General features: G+C 31.4%; 3 protein-coding genes across 3 annotated transcripts; 1 reads left to right on the top strand and 2 right to left on the bottom strand.

Annotated features, from left to right (window-relative positions):
- Positions 1-2,243: 2,243 nt before the first annotated feature.
- LOC106774833 (coiled-coil domain-containing protein SCD2) lies at positions 2,244-13,967 on the bottom strand. The gene is made up of 21 exons (XM_022786917.1): positions 13,695-13,967; positions 13,287-13,601; positions 13,130-13,183; positions 12,985-13,038; positions 12,830-12,883; positions 11,691-12,076; positions 10,991-11,069; positions 10,720-10,761; positions 10,321-10,383; positions 8,837-8,886; positions 8,043-8,070; positions 7,518-7,574; positions 7,330-7,401; positions 7,180-7,240; positions 6,380-6,487; positions 6,151-6,266; positions 5,085-5,154; positions 4,091-4,132; positions 3,672-3,712; positions 3,341-3,467; positions 2,244-2,460 (listed from the first exon to the last, which is right to left on the bottom strand). The coding sequence occupies exons 2-21, from the start codon at positions 13,599-13,601 to the stop codon at positions 2,339-2,341; spliced, it is 1,941 nt and encodes a 646-aa protein (XP_022642638.1). The 5' UTR covers positions 13,695-13,967; the 3' UTR covers positions 2,244-2,338.
- A 1,442-nt stretch (positions 13,968-15,409) lies between these two features.
- Positions 15,410-18,219, top strand: LOC106775984 (transmembrane protein adipocyte-associated 1 homolog). Its single transcript, XM_014663258.2, has 6 exons — positions 15,410-15,812; positions 16,977-17,168; positions 17,417-17,579; positions 17,649-17,751; positions 17,832-17,913; positions 18,002-18,219. The coding sequence occupies exons 1-6, from the start codon at positions 15,537-15,539 to the stop codon at positions 18,077-18,079; spliced, it is 894 nt and encodes a 297-aa protein (XP_014518744.1). The 5' UTR covers positions 15,410-15,536; the 3' UTR covers positions 18,080-18,219.
- Positions 18,220-18,326: 107 nt separating this feature from the next.
- Positions 18,327-20,657, bottom strand: LOC106775985 (acyl carrier protein, chloroplastic). Its single transcript, XM_014663259.2, has 4 exons — positions 20,503-20,657; positions 19,815-19,925; positions 18,839-18,961; positions 18,327-18,718 (listed from the first exon to the last, which is right to left on the bottom strand). Exons 1-4 carry the CDS (start codon positions 20,563-20,565, stop codon positions 18,590-18,592), a joined length of 426 nt encoding a protein of 141 aa, XP_014518745.1. The 5' UTR covers positions 20,566-20,657; the 3' UTR covers positions 18,327-18,589.
- Positions 20,658-20,853: the final 196 nt, after the last annotated feature.

Here is a 20,853-nt window from a genome sequence, read left to right as displayed (position 1 = left end):
GTCTTCAACCAGAGAATCTCGCCAGCTGGGGAGACTGCACTACGCTGCAAAAGCATGGCGAGGCACATGGCAAACTCCTCAAATGAGCAGCAATAGTAGAGGGGCGTACAAGACTTTTCGTTATAAATCATCGCAAATCTTTAAAAGATTGCGAGATGCTATAAAGAGGACTATTTCGATTACATTTGTCTAGGGTCGGTCGTCCTTCCTTGCTATGCTCCGATCGTCCAACTCTTCAAGTAATCCTTTCCGAGTGGTGGTTGACCTACAGAAGACACTCACGTTCAAGTTATATATGTTTGATAAAGAGGTATATATTTTTATTAGGATAGATCAAGATGATTGTACCTAAACGTGGATCATATATTTATGGGACTTTTAACGCAAAATATTTTTAGACAATCAAACCCAATAATTAATCATTAATACCTTATATTTATAAAGGCATAAGGCAATTATCTTATACTTTAATTTGATATATACAATTATGATTATAACTTTTTAAAAATGCTTGATTTTAGAAAAATAATAATACATAATTTTGATATTGAATATAATATTATGTTTTTTTTTTGCCGTAATTCTTTTTATGTAAAAAATAATCAATTGATATTGAAATAGTATTAAAAACGATACGAACATATATCCGTTAGATATGTCTATGAATAGGAGGATTGATATTTCCTTTATATGTGTGTGTGAGATAATAAAACTCGTTTTCATTTCACCCTATTGCCATCATGATTATTTTTTATATCGTATTCTTTTTCTGTTTTCATAATTGTTGTCATATAATCATGTTAAACTCTTTTAGAGTATGCTATGAGATATGTGATTTTTATGTGTATAAAATATTTTGCAGTATTTAATTTCATTTTTTTTGTTCTTGTGTTTCTATAATGTCCAAACTCAACAATTGATGTTATTCATGGGGATAAAGAAAGAAAATCAACAAGATAAAGTTTTCATAGAGGACTACTTGTACCCTAATTTTTTTGTTTTTTGGATTATGAAGGATCAAGATGAAAACTATATTGATATATAGTAAGGACGTGTTGATGTAATGAATTGTATGACAAAAATGTCAACGAAATTGTTTTAAAAGAAGATCGACATGACCCATAAATAAAGCTAAAATCTCCAGTGAATGAGATTTTGAGGGAAATCGCAAGGAGATTAATATTGTTGCATCAATGTGGGTAAATTTGGTTTGAATCATAGGGTGCTTACACCTTCCTTTTTTTTCTTCACTGCCAAAAGTTGTAAGTCCCAAATTACATCTTATTAAAATAAAAAGGTTTAAACCATTTAGTTGTCCCTATTTTCGGGAGGTTTTCCCATTTTGATCCTTGTCTTATTCGAATCTCCAATTGAGTCCCTATAAGTGCTAATTTCAATCAATTAAGCCCCTGCCGTTAAATTTAGTTAACGAGATTAACTTTTTTGTACAGCTGGGAGGATGACCTGTTAATTTCTATAAACGTGGCCTATTTAGAGTTGAAATGTGGCATGAATTAAGTCCCATAAGTGCTAATTTCAATCAATTTCAACTCTAATTCATGCCACGTTTCAACTCTAAATAGGCCACGTTTACAGAAATTAACCGGTCATCCTTCCAGCTGTGCAAAAGAGAGTTAACCCCGTTAACTAAATTTAACGGCAGGGGCTTAATTGATTGAAATTAACAGTTATAGGGACTCAATTGGTGATTCTAATAAGACGGGATCAAAATGGGAAAACTTCCCAAAAATAGGGACAACTAAATGGTTTAAACCAAATAAAAATAAAAATCCTCACATCTCTTTATTTTTAATATTTTATGGATTTGGTGCTCCGAAAGGTATTTCAGAAACACTTAATCTGAAATGCGTAAGAAAATACATTTCAAATTGGATGTTTGGGAGATATTTCCATATTCGAAAATGACTTCCAAAACGGTAAATTCCATAACTTATTTATTTTTATATTCTAGAGTAACTATTCTTAAATGTATTTCCAAATTCAAAATTATCTTTCGGAATAATCATTTCAAAAAAACTTTTCTTTTAAGGCTGTTTTTGGAAGTCGTTAAACTGGGAAATACCTTTCTAAAAATTTTAGAATGTATTTAAAATTGTGTTCTGGAATAGCCTTTCCGAAAAGTATTTCAGGATTCAAAATTAATATAAATCGAATCTATTATAATTTTTTAAAATTATCATAATAATTGATAACATTGTTTTGTAAAATATGATACAGTGAAAATTAAAGCCTATTTTACTCCAACTCTTGATTAACTAAATTACAAAACCCATTTAAAAATGTGAAAAAGTAAATGTTGTAACCTAATTTAAATATATTAAAAGTCTGACCGACCGGGCACGTTGGAGTTGTCAGCATCTTGCTCCAGCTCTCTGCGTGATTCATCCCATAGTTGCGTTTCAATATCCAACCTTCTGATTTCGGCAAGTCCACGTTCAACTGCCAAAAAGGAATAAAGTACTAAGATCGATAAAGTAGGACATTGACATATATTTGCAAGAGAAGGTTTATAACACAGCAGTGATACTCTCACACAAGGTACACAATTTTTTGTATATATATAAAAAAAAAAGATAATATTAAATGAACGTAAAAGTTTGTTGCCTGTGAAAGTATCATTACTCAGATTATAATTCACTTAATACATACTAACAAAAAATAGAATGATAACAGTGGATCTTTTAGCTGCTGCAATCTGTCGGGGATGCAAGTCTTAGATTCATATGATATGAAAATAAGAAAGAAGAATATTATATAAAGGTAAAAAATTCATTAATTTATTATTTTAATGTTTTGGATAAATAGTAGAGTCAATTCCTATGTGATCTTCGTTAGTGTTTATATGTGATTAGATTTAGATCTTCATTAGTGTTATATCTTCTCAATGAACTCCTTTCAATCACCAAAGTTAGCAAAATATATAAAAAATGAACTTATGGTTATTGTTAAAAAGTGAACTTTAAGTCTAATTCAACGGGGTAGAACAATATGTCCAACAAACAACAAATATCGTTAGAATAAATTTTAATAATGACTCTGATATCATATTAGAAAGTAGATTTTAATCGTAACCGACTTATAAGATTAGGGTAACATAATATATATAAAATGATTTTATGTCTAACATGTGATATAAGATTTCTAACAGTTATATCTTCGTATAATAATACTGTTTTTTTTATTACATGCTAAAATATACCATAAAAGTGACAGTACTGTGCAGAACTATAATAGCAAAAACTTAATTTTCACGAAAAGTTTAATAGGGTTGTTGCAGGTAAAAATTACAACTGATAAGTAGGAAAGGGGTGGACAATACCGTCAACGGCATCTTGTGAATTAGGAATCTTTGAGTTATGATTGATCCAAAACTGCAAACGCTCGTATGCTATGTCAGGCTCTATTTCATGATTTTTTGCTCTCCTCCAAATGTAAGCAAGCCAAGCCTAAACAAACATGATTGATAAGACTCCATGTATACTCAAAATGAGAATGAAGTGAACAGTTAGGAAAATAAATGCTATAAAAGTATGATTTTTTAAAAGGATATTATATTAATTTATCATTCTTCTATTAATTTACAACAATCTTAAAAAAAATATGAAATCTCTCCTTTTTTTTTATTCACTTACTTAGAAAATGCTAAATACCTGTTTAAAAGATACATCTTCAGCCTCCTCCTTACTCAAATCTGAAAATAAAATATTTATACATAAATAACATCAATCCAATTAAACAAAATAAATAATAAAGCTACAGACGAGCAAGTTGTGGTGAGGATGATAAGGTATAAGGTAGACAAAACATGTAACCATCAGATTGAATGGTGAAGACTATGTATGCATCTCACCTCTATAATTCTCACTTAACATACTCCATATCTCATATTTGAAAAGAAAAAAAATACAGTAAACTAAATCAAAGTCCTAAAGTTATTCTACTTCAAAAGTTTCAAATCAGGGTTCAGTTACTACTGCCATCTAACATTATAACTCCACTATAGCATTAAGTTTCAGCTTTTTAACACGTCATTTTGGGGAAAATGGAATCTGAAATCCAAAAAACTTACCAAATGCATCACACTGCCCTTCAACTGGTAGTTTTAGGTCATCTACACCAAAAAAAATAAGAAAGAGTCAGAACTTTCATATATCAATCTTTGAGTAAATGAATATGTGGATTTAAATAACTCTTAACAATATGATTATACGGATTCTCTTCCATCTTTTATTTCCTATTTAGCAAACAAAATTTCTATGACGAGTATTAAGGACAATGAACAAACAATGCTCTACACTATGAGAGGGAGTACGCCTTCAGCAAGGCTTTTGTTATATATATTTTGTACATGGATTTAAATGTAATGTAATTTTTTGCTAACTAAGAAAAACTTACACCAATTAGAACAAGCATAAAAAGAGAAATAGAAAATGTACACACAAATATATATATATTAAATAAGTTTTAAGTCTCTTCATATATATTTATTGTTATTAGCCTTGACACAACTGTAAATTTATGATATCCCTATTGTATTAAAAGATATTTATATTTATATTAAATAATTTTATTTAATATCAAAGATGGTTTTCAATGAATTGTCATTTCAAGAATGAACAGTAGGAATTGTAAAATAAAATTTTATAGGACCAAAACTAATTTATAGTCACAAAAACTAAAGTTATTTCAGACAACAATATTCTGCCATTAAATTTTCACTTTAAAAACTAAATTTGAATCCTTCATTAAAAAAAAAGGCATGTTATCTGTAAGCTTCATCTTTCATAATTTCATAAGCAAAATTTATAACAGAAGCTAAATGACATGACAACAGCATTTGCGGAAAAAGCTAACGTCTTTTTTTTCTTCCGACAACAACTTCGCAATAACATTCCTATGTCTCTCTTCGATTTTTATGAAATGCTTTTGACATGTGCATATGTAAAACGAGATAAACGTTGAATGAATAATGGAGACAAATTAATGTTTACGATATCAAATAAGATGATGAGAATGTACTAAACAAATTATAAAATTAGAGTGAATACTATTGAATCGGGCACCTGAAAAGCCAAATCTTAACACATTTGGTCGCCTATGTTGAGCCAATACAAACGCCAATGCTTCCTCTACCTTCAAAACAGTCATGGAGAATAAATCAGGTCATAGATAGAATAATTTTTTTAGCAGTCAAAATAAGATGTTAACAAATGAATTAAATGTCATAAGTGCAATGTTGTTGGCAAAATTAGCTCTACAAATAGTATGGCTGTTAGTAGTCTTTTCACTAAATAACACAATTAGTATCAATAAAAGAAACAAAGTATTTCTAAAATTACTTTCCGACAAAAGTTAAAAATATGGATAGAAGGGTACTTCTAAATTTTAAATTCCTTGGTGAAGCGATTAAAAGCCTATATGTTTCTATTCAATAAAGACCCAACTTACCGAAAACCGTGCACAAGATGGATGGTAAAAATAAAATTTACCTAGAAAAAAAATTTACGTATAGACTAGTAATTTAAATTTTATTATTAAATTAAAAATTTCATACATTTTCAATGTCCAAATTATCCATTCTTACTTTATTTTATTTCTTTGATAATAGTAATCAAACAACACTTTAGTTTTACGTCTTTTTGACACCTGATTCTAGCACCTTATGTTAGCACACTCTTCCAGAGAAGATAGGAATGATAGTAACTAAACACGCGCTTGCTTACACATTATCATACATTCGATCCATTCTGTGTTCTAGACTGAAAGAAGAATTTTCACACGACACAGATTAATTTTTTACCAGTTCATTGTTTATTTATTATTATACTAATATATTTTAAATTTAGTAAAAAGATCACATGTATATTAAAAAAATCTGTGTTAATAAAATGAAAATTTCACTAAAGATACCTTTTTTAATAGTATGATTTTTAATTGTAAAATAGTAACAAATAGATTTAATTTCGGACCTAGAGCAATTACTCCTTATTCTGACGACCTTAATTAGTAGATTATTGCTAATGAGTTAACATCTCACAGAATAATACAAAACATTGTATATGCAGGCGAAAAAACATTTCAGTATTGCATTATCTACTACATTTGAAGCAATAAGGATACAATAGAAACCTTTAGTGAAGCCAATTGTCGCAATCCTTGCTCGACAAAAAGCATGTTCTCAATGTTTCCCTCTCCTGAAAGTTCCTTTATATCACGTCGATTTTCTGTATCCTCTACATCGAGGTCTACCATGTAGAATAAAACTCACGGAAATTTAATAACCCGAATTTATTTTCAAGAGATACGGTGGAAAAACTTAAAAAGGGAACACGAGAAATTCGAAAGTAATTAATGTTACCTGCTTCCGCTTTAGCTTTCTCTCCTGCTGCTAATACAACTTCAACGGGATTCGGGGCGAACATAGACCAGTATTTGTATTTTGCTTCAGCAATATCCGCATGAATACCTGGCATATATTTAAGTGCCATCAATGTACTTTTATTCTCCCTATTTTTTCTTTGAATAAAAAAGCATAGTTAATCCTAAGTAGAAAGTAAGTTCGTTAAGATGAAGTTGCATGTTATTTTGTATACAAAATCCACAAATTTAATTGCCCAATTTTGGCTGAACTAAAATAATTTTGTTTTATATTCTTTTTATATTGCATTTATTTTTGTTTTGTTAAAGCTAGCTTCAAAATGGAACTGTATAATATTTAGATTTTAGAATAGATTAATTTTTAATCTTGTTAGTTATTGATTTTTTTACTATTAAGAAGTTTTTGGAATAGTACTTCCTCAACACCTATAATTTTTTAAAATAATTTTTAATTTATGTAATTTATTATTTTAATTTAAAAAAAATACAGATATTAATTATTTTGAAATTTCACCTTTATATGTGTCTATATATATATATATATATATATATATATATATATATATATATATATATATATATATATATATATATACACACACACACACCAAACAACCCAATTGAATTCATTCTTTCTATTTATTTATTTTTGGTAAAAAAAAACGTGAAACTATATATGTAGAATAAATTTGAGTCACCACACACAGAAACCATCAATTTTAAAATGTTCATTCTGACTTTAAACAAAAGTAAATGATACAAATGGTGAGATGACCATACCATGTTTAACGCATAAACCCCAATACCGAGCTAGCCAACACCTCTTTAAAGCAACCTCTTCCTGCGAAACAAAACGGAAAGCCACTACATAGCAACGCAGAAGGCTATTAAAATTAAAACGAAACACATTACGATTAACATTAAACCTACCATTTCTTCCGCGTTGAGTATCATTCGTTGAGTCATAAGCCGTAGCTTTTCCAAAGCAACCGTCGCCTCGTCCTTAGGCCAAATATGAGAAGTTTAAATTGAATTCTATAAACAAAATATTCCCCACGCATTCAAATAGCAGATTTGAAAGCAGTAATATGAAACGTACAAGGTAAATTGCTGGATACCTCAGCATCCGACGCTTGAAAACCTTCAAGCTTCTTTGAAGCATTTTTCAGAGCGGCCTGAAAATGGGAAGATATTCATCATTCGACTTCCTAATTTCACTTTAATGAGAAATTTGGGTCACAATGACATGACTTCCGCATGCACGTGTTCCCGACACGTTTCCATATATATACATACATTAAACACAATAAGATGTTCAGTGTATTGATTTTCCATGTCAGTGAAATTGGCTCGGATCGCCTAGTAAAATATGTGTAAAAAGAATTACGGTTGGTGGTATTTTATTCTCTTAAGTTAATTATAAAAGCTTTACTCCAATGATAAAAAAAGAGGTTCATAAACTTACGAATCTGCTTTTATGCAACTTCGTTATTGGAATAATTTTTAGCAATTTATTACTATTAAAATGCTGTCTTTAAATAAGAAACTCTCTCTTAATAAGTTCTAAGAATTGTGAGAATTATAAGAATAATTTCTAAAGGTTCAAAGTAAAATTTTAGACAGGGAAGGAAAGTAGGATAAACCTCTCTTTGCTGCAGTGCTGCCTCTTTCCTGAAGAACAAAACGAACAATAGTGATGAAAGAGAACTTACCCGATCACTTAAGATTATATTGTACAACTTAACGAAAAAAAATAAAATCTTGATTTGACTGTATCTTTTTGTTAATCTAGTCTATTTTTTCAGCTGTGGTAGGTAATTTTCTTGAAGGACACCTCACATTGAATTTATATGAATTTCTTCGTTTTAGTCAGCCAAAGAGAATACATATGCATACATAGACTAACAAAAGTTACATCATCATCCCAATGAATGTGTTTCTGTGCATTATCTCCTTCTTAAAACATAGTTGACTCATTATAAATTTGTTTAATGCATTCTATCCACTTACACTGTTCAAGAAAAAGCTTCTATCTTTCAAAATGGATTCAATAAATTGTGAATGTTAAGTTTATTGTAGAAAAATAATCATTAATGAATAAATAAAATGATTAATGAAAAAAAAAACTTAGGAAAATTATAAGTGGAAACCAACGCTCTTATTTTAAATCATATCTAAATGGTAAGTGGAGTTAAATTTAAGGCAAACCACCAGTGTTGAAGTTATCAAAATGCTCTCATGTTAGTTTGATTTGGAGAAGATGCCAAAATGAGATCCGTTATTATTTGAGTAGGGTCCATAAGTTGTTTCTCAATTCTCTTTTTCTATACTAACTCATATTTCTTGGTACCTGCTTTCATGATCTAAAATTGTATCCAAGTGTATAATTTGTAAGGAGAGAATTTATTAGGTACACCTTCGCCAGCATACCACTTACCTGGCCAAAAGGCGAGCCTCCATAGTTACACCTTCGCCAAGATTAGCAACCTATACGAAAGGATGTGCAAGACTATTATAATTAGTAGTCTTTGATGCTCTCTGACCAGTAGAACCATACAGCGATACAGACATAGAAACATGAGATGATGCGAATGTAAGAGTCTTTCTTTACTAATGGTCATGAATCCCACCATGCAATTCAAAATTGTGGACGCCTACCTCAAGAAAACTAGTTGTATTAAATGTCAATAGAAAATTCCACTAATAATGCAATTAAATTAGAATAAAATAATATATTACTAGTATATCTATCTAAAGATCAAACGGGCAGAAGTAGGTGCGTTTGGAAGACTGATAAAATTACAAGACTAATAATATCATGACAAACTTTTACACTCATTTGACACGAAATATAAGGATAAAATAATTTAAAAAATATAATTTTTTGTAGTTTTTTAAGAAAGAAGAGAGTAAAAAGTAAGTAAAGATAATGTCAAATGAATGTAAAAAATTTAGATGTGTCAAAAAATATTTTTTAAATTACAATTCTACATCCAAGAAGTGATAATTATCCATAAAATCTGTCAACGAATTACAAATTTGATTTTTCTTAGTTATTTATTAGCATATTAGAGGATTTTTATTTTTACCATTTAGTCGTAATTCCTTAAAGAATATAACACATGAATTTTTTTTTTTAAAAGAAAAAGGATGATGGTTGTTTTCTTTCATAAAAATGTTGAAAATGTATTTAATTTGAATAATTTTCTGTTAAAATTTTTATATATAACAATGACAATTTCCAACTTTTTATTTAAAATGAGAATGATTTCAGTTATTTTTTTTTAATTTGAAGTTATATATACAAATACAACATATTTAAATAAAATAACTGAAGTCATATTTATGCGATTTCAGTTTAAAAATAAAACAACTTAATCATATTCATAATGCATGACTTCGATTTAAACAAAATAATTAAATATTGTCTGTACCATGTACAACTTTTAACATATTAATAAAATATTAATTAAATTTATTTTATTTTTAACATGCATAACTTGTGAAAATTAATAAAATAATAATACAAAATTTATTATCAAAAAATTATTAAAAAAATTGTTAAAATACCATTGTACAAAAACATGTTATATGTTATATGAAATCGTGAATGTCAAAAACAACTTATTGATCCCTATAATTTTTCTAACCGGAGATGACACACTTCTAAATCATATTTACTTGCACAAATAACCGTTGTAAAAAAAAAATGTGCCTCTCGTTTGCCTGGTTGATATGAACATCAGGTGTATGATTCTGCATTAAAACTTTTTTTTTTTCATTTTAGATAAAAAGGTTACTAATGTAAACTTATAGCCACATCTAAAATATTGTAGTAGCACATTCCTAATGGTTTGCTTGTTAACAAAGAGACAAACATTGCCGGAGATGGACACTATAGCCAGTCCTCAAAAGTATTACCTGTTGTTCTAGTTGCCTGACTCTTGATTCAGATTCCTCAAACTTCTCTTCTGCAAGTCGAACCTGCAGAGGATATATACACAATTTTTTCAATTAATGAATGTCTAGAAACAAAATCAGCTTTAATAATGAAAAAAAGTCCATGTTATCTGCATTCAGCCAAATTATAAACATTCGCATGAGAATGTTAAGCTAGAATTATATATAATCTAGCACAAATTATATCTGAATCTAAAAAGAAACTATTGTATCTTATCTAAATATAAACCGAACAACAGATGGAATGAAGAAAAAAGAGATACACACGATTCTTTCTTCTACAATGTTACAAACATCCATTTAGAATCTCAAAACTTGAATGTTTACCGAAAACATGCTCAAACTATTGCGTTTTATCACCTTTTCAACCAAATTGTCGTTTTCTTCTTGTAACATATCAAGCTGCATTAAAATTCACATCGCATTAGTAGATTCCTGAAAAGAGACAGCAGCCATGTATGGCCGAACCCGTTGAAGATTAAGAAATGCAAGGCCGTAAAGTTAAAAGGGAGGAAAGAATAAGCAAAATACAGAACGTGTAACTTGATTAGTGCCACTGATATGAAAAAAAGGACATCAAAAGCATGCATATGACCCTAATAATTAGATCACGCATGGATCCATGTACTACCTCGTCTTCAAGCTCATTAGTAGGACGTTGCTGCTGATTGGCCTCTCTTACCTTCATACTACCCAGATCAAGAGACAATCTACACGGACATAAAAAAAAAACATATAGCATTATATGGATGATTAGCGTGGGAGATCAAATTTTGGATCTGAATGTCATCCCTGACTTTGTTTACGACGTGCATTTTAAAAACTAAGATTGTAAAACTGTGATTCATTATCAGATTTAATCTTTTGTTAGTTTAGGTGGACAATCATGAAATGACTTTTCACCCGAATTCCAATTGGACCAAACCTCTCAAGTTAATAAATGAAAAGTTTTCGCTGATTAGAATTTCCAATCAGCGGTTAAAATCGTGGAAAAACAAACTATATATTTGAAATTAATTATAATTTCAATCATTTTTAATTAATGATTATTACTTTACTCTATGTTTTCAAAAGTAACCTTTTTTATTTTTAGAAAATGAAATCCAAGTTGTGAAAAGAGAGTGCAAGAAATACTATCAGGAAGTATATCACTCCGAGCACAATTCTCTTTACTACTGGACAACTCCAGTATGAGAAACCACACATTCCACTTGTCTTTCTGTCGTATGTGGGAGCTTCAGTAGTGGAAAACAACAGTTTCTATGACTTCACAGTGTCTGATATTTTCTTGTTAAGGAAATGTAAAAGAAAGAGCAGAAGTAGCGGCATACCTTCTGTCTTTTCTAACATCAGTAAGAGGCTCTGAGGGTGGAACACCAGCAGAAGAGGCTGGTCTAAGGGTGATAGGTACACTGGGAGGCACCATGGGAACCACCTTAGAAAGTCCACTGGGACGACCCGCGGTTGAGCGAGCAGAGGGAGGTTGATCAATGCTCGCGCTACTGGGTTGAGTTGACCGTGTCGATATCATAGCGCGAGAAGAGGGAGAAAAGTCCAAGGATCGGTTTCCCGACGCCGAACGAGCAGAAGGTGGTTGTTCTGCGTTACTCAGTACTGTGGGTGTCTGCTCAGCAGGAAGAGCATTTAAAACGGGAGATGATCGAACGTTAGATGTGGCTCTCAAAGATTGTGGCTGCTCTTGAACAGCGCGAACTGACTAAGGCAAATTAAAAAAAAAAAAAAATCAAAGTTTCATCAACTTTATCAAATTACTACTCATTTCTAAACTAACAAAGTAGTCCCTCCATTCAACTAATAAAAAAAACAACTAACTAATTCACGTTATATAGTAAAATCAGTTTAAAACAATAAATTACTCAAAAAATATAATATTGCTTTAAATATAAGTATGTCTTTGTACTATCAAATTAGATTAAAAACTTTATATCTCATTCATTTTACATTTCTATTAAGTTTTTACTAAAACATTTTAATTAGTTAAGAATGTATTAGAAAAAAAAATAATGCATGTTTTAATTACAAAGGAATAGTAGAAAAAGGATAACAACTATTTAAAAAAATATATAAATATACAAATCTGTGTCATCTGGTTCTTACATTGAAAAAGCCTTCCCCTTCTTCTTATTCAAACTCCGACTAACAACCAAACTTGGTAGATTAAAAAATAACTACCTAAACACTCTTTAAAACCTTACCTATTGAAATAGCTTTCACACTCTTGCGTCCAATTAAACTAATGAGTGATACTAATATAATCTACACTCTTCTAATACACTTTTTTTTGTTTTGTTATAATCTTAAGATTTCTTAAAATATTGTAAAATCTAAAGTAAATTTCATCATATAGAGTGAAACAAATAATTAAATAATTTTTAACAAGAATTAGTAAATTGTAGAGACTGTGTCGAAAGTATTTCCCATAAAAATGGTAGGCAGAGAAGCTAATTACCGCTGGGGATCGAGATCTAGCGGATAGTGTAGGATCTTGCGTGGGGCGAACTGGCTGAGAGAAACAAAATCAAAAGTGTTCATCAACTTGTGTGATTCCAATTAAGCAGCCTTCAATATGAATATATACATCATTGCAACGAAAAATCCAATTACCGCAGGAGAACGTGATCTCGCAGATGGATTTTTATCTTGAAGAGAGCGAACTGACTAAAAGAAACAGAACAATTTTAACACGTAAACTAACACCGGGGACAAATTTCAAATAAACCACTGCGATCAGATCATCAAGCGAAATTACCATCGGTGACCGGGACCTTGCAGACGCTGCTGGGTCCTGAACGCTACGAACTGCCTAATAGAACAGCGGCAACAACAACATCAAATTCGAATCACGTTTTATTAGAAAAGGAGGAAATATATGCAACCAAAGCGGTGAAAGTGGTTAATTAAGTTACCATGGGAGAGCGACTTGGCATCGGTCTTCCACCGCCGAGGCCAATGCCTCCGGCGCCGGTGATTGAGGAGTAGTCGAGAGGAACGTCATCGTCGTCTTCCCCATTGTCGTCCGTTTGCGACATGACCTGTGCGAGTCTCTGTGCGGCGGCCTTGGTGGCATTGTTCTGTGCTCTTCGGATACCAGCCATGGCGGAGCCAGTGGAACCTGTACGCGCGTGGCGGTTCACTGGCGTTATCGTGCTCCCCGGCGAGGAAGGCGTCGTCGGCGTCCCGGAAGAGCTGTTCTGCCTTTCGTACACTCTTCGCCTATCCATCTAGAATCCAAGAAAAGTAAACAGAAATAAATAAATACCAGAAAAAATTATCACATTCTCACACATGTATTATAAAGATATGGTAAAACTTGCTTTGATCTGTGTCTGGAAACAGGAATTTATTTCAAAATAGGAAGAATCAGGAAAATTTGGTATCCAAATTCATTGATTTTGCATTAGAGAGGCATTGGTGTAAGAAGAAAAGGGAGAAAGAGGAAAATGAAATGAGTAGTGGAAGGGTCTTGGAGTGGTATCCTGCTATTGTGGAGTGAGTTGAGGATCTGTTCCCAAAGGGAGACACGTTATAGGTTGGAAACTTTGGAGGTGCTGCATGTGACCTGGTTGCAGCCATTAACGCTTACATCTTGTAACGGTTTCCCTCTTTTCCTTTTCCTATTTATTTTTACAGAATTTTGACAGTGCAAAAAGTTATAATATCTCATCAAACACTTTTAACGTTCATGTTTAAGACAGTATAAAGTTAAAATAGTTTTTCAAGAAAAAATTAGAGTAAAATATAAATAAAAATAGTGTAAAATAAATATAAATAATTTAAGTATGTAAAAAGTTATTTTTCTAAAAAATTATATGTATAGATAAAATGAAGAAAAATAATTTTTTGACACATATAAATGATTATTTTATTTTTATATTTTGTATTAAATAAATATAAAAATGTATCAAGAGACTATTATTATAAAAGAAGATAATTGAGGTGACAACAATGAAGTTTTGTGAGCAAAACGTGTTTTTGGATCAATAACTAATTGGATTAAGGGAGAATAAGATGGAATTTTGAATAATATATTATTTAAGTTTTATGAAAACAAAGATAATTAACAAAAAAAAGCTTATTAATATATTAATATATATATATATATATATATATATATATATATATATATATATTAATTGTACAGTATGGTCACTCGATTAGCAATGATTGAGTTGTTAATAATTTTTTGATCTGATGAGAAAAAATCGGTGAATTGATCGGTCATATCAATAACAAAATTAACAATACATTAATTTAAAACTAGATTATTACTCTATGAAATGTAATTCAGCCACCCAACTCGGTTGAATGACATAGATAAAACCTTAACTAAACTTGAAATTTAGAATCAATTTGTGAAATAAAACTTATCAATCTACTTCGTAAACCAATATATATAGTAAATAATTATAATTTTACACAGAGTTAAAAAATTTATTTTTTTATCAAGAAATCATCCACCTCACATTTTTAAATGTTTTTTAAAATTGTTATTATATACGTAGAGAGAGAAAGAGAAAGAGAAAGATAATTATAAATTAAAAGTAATTATAAAATAATTCAATTTTACAGTTATGAATAATTCTTTTATTGGTGATATTAATTAAATTTAAATAAAAATATTATAAAATATAATAATAAAATATGTATATTAATATAAAAATAATGACAAACTGTTTTAGAAAAGCAATAATCTTTAGTAATAGTTGTAGATGATATAAGTTTATTAATTTTTCTTTTATTTATAAAGATTAACTAAATTTGTTTACCAAATTTAACTTGAATTTCTTATTAAGAAAAGTATGATAACATTTACTTACTATATATATTTTACCAAATGAATTACGTGGCAATATGAAATAAAATTATTTTACAATATAAAGTTATTATTTGTATTTTTGTAGACGATATATTCATTGCATAATGTACCATTTTAAAATAATAAAATTCGTTCCATAATAATTGGATGATAGATACATTTAATTTAACTATGGAAGATTTATGTAATAATAAATAAATTAATGATACGTAAGTCATGTTGTGGTCAAAGATGTTGTTAGAACCAGTAAGTCACGCAACAAATTGAAGCCGAGCTCCATATATGCCAAAATCAAGAAATTAGGGTTTTCTTCTCCCGTGCAATTCCCCTTTCAGAGACTATGGTTCCACAGACAGTGATAACGCAAGTCTCTGATTCACGTGGCGTCATTTCAAATGGTTCAACCCACGGGTTCTACGATTGGCTATTCGAATGTCACGGGTTCTGGCACAATGCCATTCTCATCATTCCCTCCTTCCTCTTCGTCCTTTACCTGATACTTCAAGCCAGACACAGTTTCCTCAAACTCTCTCTTTCTCGCTCATACATCATCCTTTCGTATAACGCCTCGCTCTGGCTCGCCACACTTCTCAATCTTGCTTGGTGCTTTTTCCAGGTTTGTTCTGATTCATGTATAAAGACTGGTCTGCTCAGATGGAAATCACCAATTTCTATGCCTTTTTCCATAAAATGATTTTATGGGAAGTGTTCTTTTGCTTCAGATTTTTGTGTAGCAGAGTGGTGAATTAAGCTTAAAGATTAGTTCATAAATATAGCAATGGTTGTTGGCAGAAATGTTTCTTTATTTGAGTGTCATAACTAAGGATTGGGATTTGACTATACTAATTACTTACTGTCTTGACTAGGGATAGAAAGCCATGATTTATTGTTACAATAAATAAATTAATATAAATTAAAGATCATCTTTTGGAGAAGCTACTTGATTTTAATTTGATTTATTTATTTTTCCTTAGATTCACTTTAAAAAAATGATTTATTGTTTCTTTTCCCCTGACCTTTACATTTTAAAAAAAAGAGTCAAATTTTGCTGTATTTTTCATTCCCGAATTTTAATTATTAATTAAATTAGATAGAAAGTAGTAGTGAGTATATTATTTCTACGATCAACACAAGTAGTCATATTCTACGATAAATTCTGAAAAAGATAAAAAATCTTCTTTTCAATCTTTATCAATCTTTTAGATTCGTTGGTTGAATTTTAAGTTATGTTAGTATGAATCTTTCCATTATTTTGAGAAAACTGGTAATTTTCCTTTTATTTCTCAAGGGGCTATGATGACATTTTATGGAATTGGGTTAATACGTATATTTAGGCATTTCTTGTTTTCGGTTCTTATGCCTATAACATAATTTCTTTAGTTAAAATATGGAAATTGGTGGTTCGGAACTGTCAAAACTATTACAGCGGTTATTAATCCGTCACATATTGTTCCTGTAAAATTAAAAAAAAACATACAATATTTGTGGTTATTTTATATTGTCTGAAAATTTATGAGATACCTTATCAATTTCACGTAATGAAATTAGACGCTTGACATCGAGAACCAAAATGATATCAAAAGTGCATGTGTTTAGCGTAATATAAGAAACACATTAGAAATTAAACCTAAAAAGTTTATTCAGATAGGACAGAATTCCCATATGCATTGGAATTTGCTTATCTGATGCTCATTTCTAGCTTACTAGGATTTTCTGTATCTTCACTTGAGACTAGAGTGGTGGGTTAATATATGTTTTATTTGATCTTTGGTGACTCCAGGCATGGGAGTGTACATCTAGGAGAGAGTTGTCATGGAACTTGCTATCCTTGTTTACCACTTCCGGAATGCTGTTTTTGGAAGTGAGCTTGGTGGCTTTTTTACTTCAAGGAAATAATGCAGGTGGTTTAGAAGCAATGAGACGGACTTTTGGAATCTCAACGCTTGTTGTTGGCTTGGATATACTGCTGAAGGTATTTCTTTGGTTTTTACCAAAATACAGAGTTTGTGTCCTTGTTTAAATCATGTTATCTTAATGGAGATACAAAAAACACATTAGTGCTCTCTCACATGTCAAATCAACTTAATTTTTCATGCCACTGTGGAATGAAATATGGATTTCTGCTGAGCCAATGAAAAAGCATGCAATTTCAGTTTTCTTATCGGAATCTGTGCTTTATTGTGGCAATGGAAGAATGATTGCATCTTGTTTTCTTGTTAGGCTTTATATGTTCTTGTTTTTGGGATCCCATTATTTGTCGACAGCAATGAAAATAGGAATCATGTGAAATGGAACTTGTTGATTGTCCACAACCTGTTGCTCACTGCTGCTTATGGCTTCCTAATGTTTATGTACCATTCCGGGTGGAGAGAAACGTTGCCTGGTGAGTATTCTCTGAACATGACGTTTTTTTAACTGTTTTTGACTGCCTAATTTCCTTCCTTTCATGCAGCGAAAATTGCCTTTTACAAGTATGTTGCTGTCATGTTCATTTTTAATGCGATTGCAACAATTGCTTGTGGCCTCACTGGAAACGGTGTTGCATTTGGCTTCTGGTCAGATCCTAATTTAACTGAGAATACCGTTTTGAGCTGTTCTTCTTTGGCAATTAAAGCCTTGTTTACTTTTTTCACAGGTTGTATCGTGTCGCGGTTGTCTTTTATCATGCATTTTACCTTCCTTTTTTGTTCACAACATTCCAAACAGACTTCTTTCAGGTTAGTGCCGTTTATTTTCAAGCATTTGGCTATTGTTTAAAGACAGCTAGCTTTCCTTGTAATCTTGATTTTTGCTTCGAAATTTCAGGAAGAAAATTTTCATTTGGAAAACGTGTATTATTCCGAGATGAAAGATGCGGGTTTCTTCGACACAGATTGGGAATAATGTTATCAGCAGTAGCTAAATTAAGGTTGTATCAGTATCAGGATTATGTAAATGAAATAACTATTCTAGCAGATTGCAATATCATGTACAAATAGAACCTCAAAGTGTTCTGTTATTTAATGAACATGACTTTTAACGTATACGGAGTTCTCATCCACTTGGTGTTGTTCAGGTTAAATTTCTTCCCCTAATTTTTGTAGCAGCCAAATTATCATCTTAATTACCCCAGCAAGAATTGAGAACTAAATAAAATTAACATAAAATGTCATTGACATAAATAATCTTATCTCTGGTAAAACTAACATATCACTGACATTAAACCACTTAATGCAAAAAAGACGACTTAATAAAACTAATTCCACTGGACTAACTTGTTTTCCCAGACTATCTTATCAAGCAACAGAGTTCACAACTAAAACACTCGAGACTCAAAATTGCCCCACACCATAAATGTTGACCGGTATGGAGACTGAGTTCATGTTTACTCAAACCTTCTGGAACATGTTTATTCTAAGAACTCTTCTTTTGAATGATATCTTCGATAAGATCTGCAGCTTGCTGAACTGTAGCGATGGACTGTGCCCTCTCTTCCTCAATGGAAATACCGAATTCTTCCTCGAGTGCCATCACGATCTCAACCTACAAGGTATGATATTTAAATGAAATCCACAATTATTCATGGCATATGTAATATAGGATGCTAGATACAGGTACCATCTGGTAATATACTGTACTATGCCGTGACGTTTTTCTCATTACCGTGTCAAGGGAATCAGCTCCAAGTTTTTGAAATGTTGATGCTGCAGTCACAGTTTCACCCTCAGCCACGGCCAACTGCTTCTTTACTATTTCGCAAACCTTGTCCACTGTCTCTGCTTTAGCCTGCTCAAAGGTTATTTCATAAGCACGTAAAAAGTATAAATACATAAACATATCTACATATACAAGCAGACAAAGGGAGAAGGCAGGTCCTGGTCATTTATGGCTTGTTTTAGTTAAATTCCAATCAAATATGACAAAATATGCCATCAAGCCCTTTGAAAGCCAAAGTCTGTTACATTCATCACATGTTCTTCACCCGTTGGTAAATCTCAAGAAAGCGAAGCATTAATGGATTAATTTAAATTGGTGGAGACGGGATAGAAAAATTATTCTTTTGTTAATAGCATCACATTTTTCAACTTGTGATTTGTGAGGATCAAATGGTGTTAAATAGAGACTAATTAAAGACCGGTACACATAAACAGGCATACAGTGTCCTGCATGTAAAACCCTTTACAAACTTAATGAAACACAAGATTCAAAGAAACAGATCAGTGTGTATAATTTACGATTATAATAGTACGGTTAATGGCCTTTGCAGCAGTATCCACATAAAAGCTCACAATAGTAGTTTTCAGTGTTTCTTCATTTAAAACCATCTCTTACCAAACATGAAATTTATGGATATCAATACACTGTGTGGAACAAAAAGGGTTAATTGAGGCCAAAGGATCAACCAAAGTAAGGATGTTTGTTCTCATGTTATAAACTAGCATACTATTTCACTTTTCACATAACATCTATTCTCAATCATATTTCTCAAGCACCCTGCTTCGAGCAAAGAGAGTTCGTGAAGAAGAAAACTCCTACACGCAATAGACTTAAGAAGTCTAAAATACAGGGATTTGATACCCACGCAAGAAATAGTCAATTACGAAAATATGAAAAATAACACACTGCAGTAGCTACTTACAGCACAAGAAATTTGAAGGCGAATTTGACGCGGCTGCAAGTTGAAAGAAACGTTCTTTCTCCCAAAGCTGGAAATCAGAGCAGATCTCCGGCCAGAAAGTGAGGTGAAGGCCTGTTCAAAAAATTCACCAGTTCAAAGTTCATTAAAGAATTAATTAATGAATAAAAAATAAAACAACAAAACCTAATTGCAATACATTAAAGTTTTTCCGGGTTCTTTTTCATGTGAAAAAAAATTTAATGACCGCCATTGATATGTGCAGAAAGCATGGCATGATATTGTCCAAAAATTTTCAACTTTTGCCCAGCTCCTATCACTAATAAGCTGGCACCGTTTAAAAAAATAACACAAAATTATACATTTGTTTGGCATGAAACTTGAGAAACCCAAAAAACACATATACATTTTTTTATCTAAAAGTCTTTCGCAGTTAAAATAGACATAAATTAAATGAAAAAAAAAATGAGTGGAACTGGCGATTAGTGACAGTAAGTGAAAAAATTAAAAGGAATAAACAAAAATTAAGATTCAGGAGTGTTGGTAGCAAATCGTGCCTTATAAAGCAAAAAAATAAGCATGTAAACGATCGCATCGAGGACTTTCCCACGAGGAATGAACAGATCAAGAAGGGAACAAAGCGCGGAGCAGCAGCTATAATTGAAAAGGAAAAGGAAATGGAAAACGATACCTGCGTTTGGGGAGTGAGAGATCGCATGGAGAGTGATGTCCCCGCGAGTGTATTGGTGGCCATTGTGGTGAGTCGTGAAGGTACAAAGCCGCAGCAGAAAAATGGAGAGAAAAGGTAGAAGGTGGCGGAGAACACGAAGAGTGTGATGGAGAAGATATATATAGCAATACCGTGATTGTTGGCTGTAGGAAAGAGTCCTCTCTTTGAATTCGGAACCCACACCTCTTTTCTTGGGCTGGGGGTTTCTACATTCCGCTTTTGCTTCTTCCACCCCCGTAGTTTTCTACCTGCACCGTTGTAACTTTTAAATTGACAAGTTTATCCATCTAATTTTATTTTAATATTCCTTCT

This window comes from Vigna radiata, chromosome 10 (genome assembly GCF_000741045.1).
Source record: "Vigna radiata var. radiata cultivar VC1973A chromosome 10, Vradiata_ver6, whole genome shotgun sequence".
Taxonomy (NCBI): domain Eukaryota; kingdom Viridiplantae; phylum Streptophyta; class Magnoliopsida; order Fabales; family Fabaceae; genus Vigna; species Vigna radiata.
Note: the sequence above shows the minus strand (reverse complement) of the source record. Positions and strands in the feature narration are given on the sequence as shown.

Bases quoted from the DNA above. Each gene is read 5' to 3' on its own strand.
- LOC106774833 (XM_022786917.1), bottom strand. From the start codon at position 13,601: ATGGATAGGCGAAGAGTGTACGAAAGGCAGAACAGCTCTTCCGGGACG. The intron at 12,077-12,829 runs GTAATTAGCTTC...AATTTGCCTTAG, and splicing joins CTAGATCTCGATCCCCAGCG to TCAGTTCGCGCTGTTCAAGA. The intron at 7,575-8,042 runs GTTTATCCTACT...TCCCATTTTCAG, and splicing joins CAGCACTGCAGCAAAGAGAG to GCCGCTCTGAAAAATGCTTC.
- LOC106775985 (XM_014663259.2), bottom strand. From the start codon at position 20,565: ATGGCCACCAATACACTCGCGGGGACATCACTCTCCATGCGATCTCTC. The intron at 19,926-20,502 runs GTATCGTTTTCC...TTTTTTGAACAG, and splicing joins CTCTCACTCCCCAAACGCAG to GCCTTCACCTCACTTTCTGG. The intron at 18,962-19,814 runs GTAAGTAGCTAC...ACCTTTGAGCAG, and splicing joins GCCTTCAAATTTCTTGTGCT to GCTAAAGCAGAGACAGTGGA.
- LOC106775984 (XM_014663258.2), top strand. From the start codon at position 15,537: ATGGTTCCACAGACAGTGATAACGCAAGTCTCTGATTCACGTGGCGTC. The intron at 17,169-17,416 runs GTATTTCTTTGG...TTTTCTTGTTAG, and splicing joins GCTTGGATATACTGCTGAAG to GCTTTATATGTTCTTGTTTT. The intron at 17,580-17,648 runs GTGAGTATTCTC...CCTTTCATGCAG, and splicing joins GTGGAGAGAAACGTTGCCTG to CGAAAATTGCCTTTTACAAG.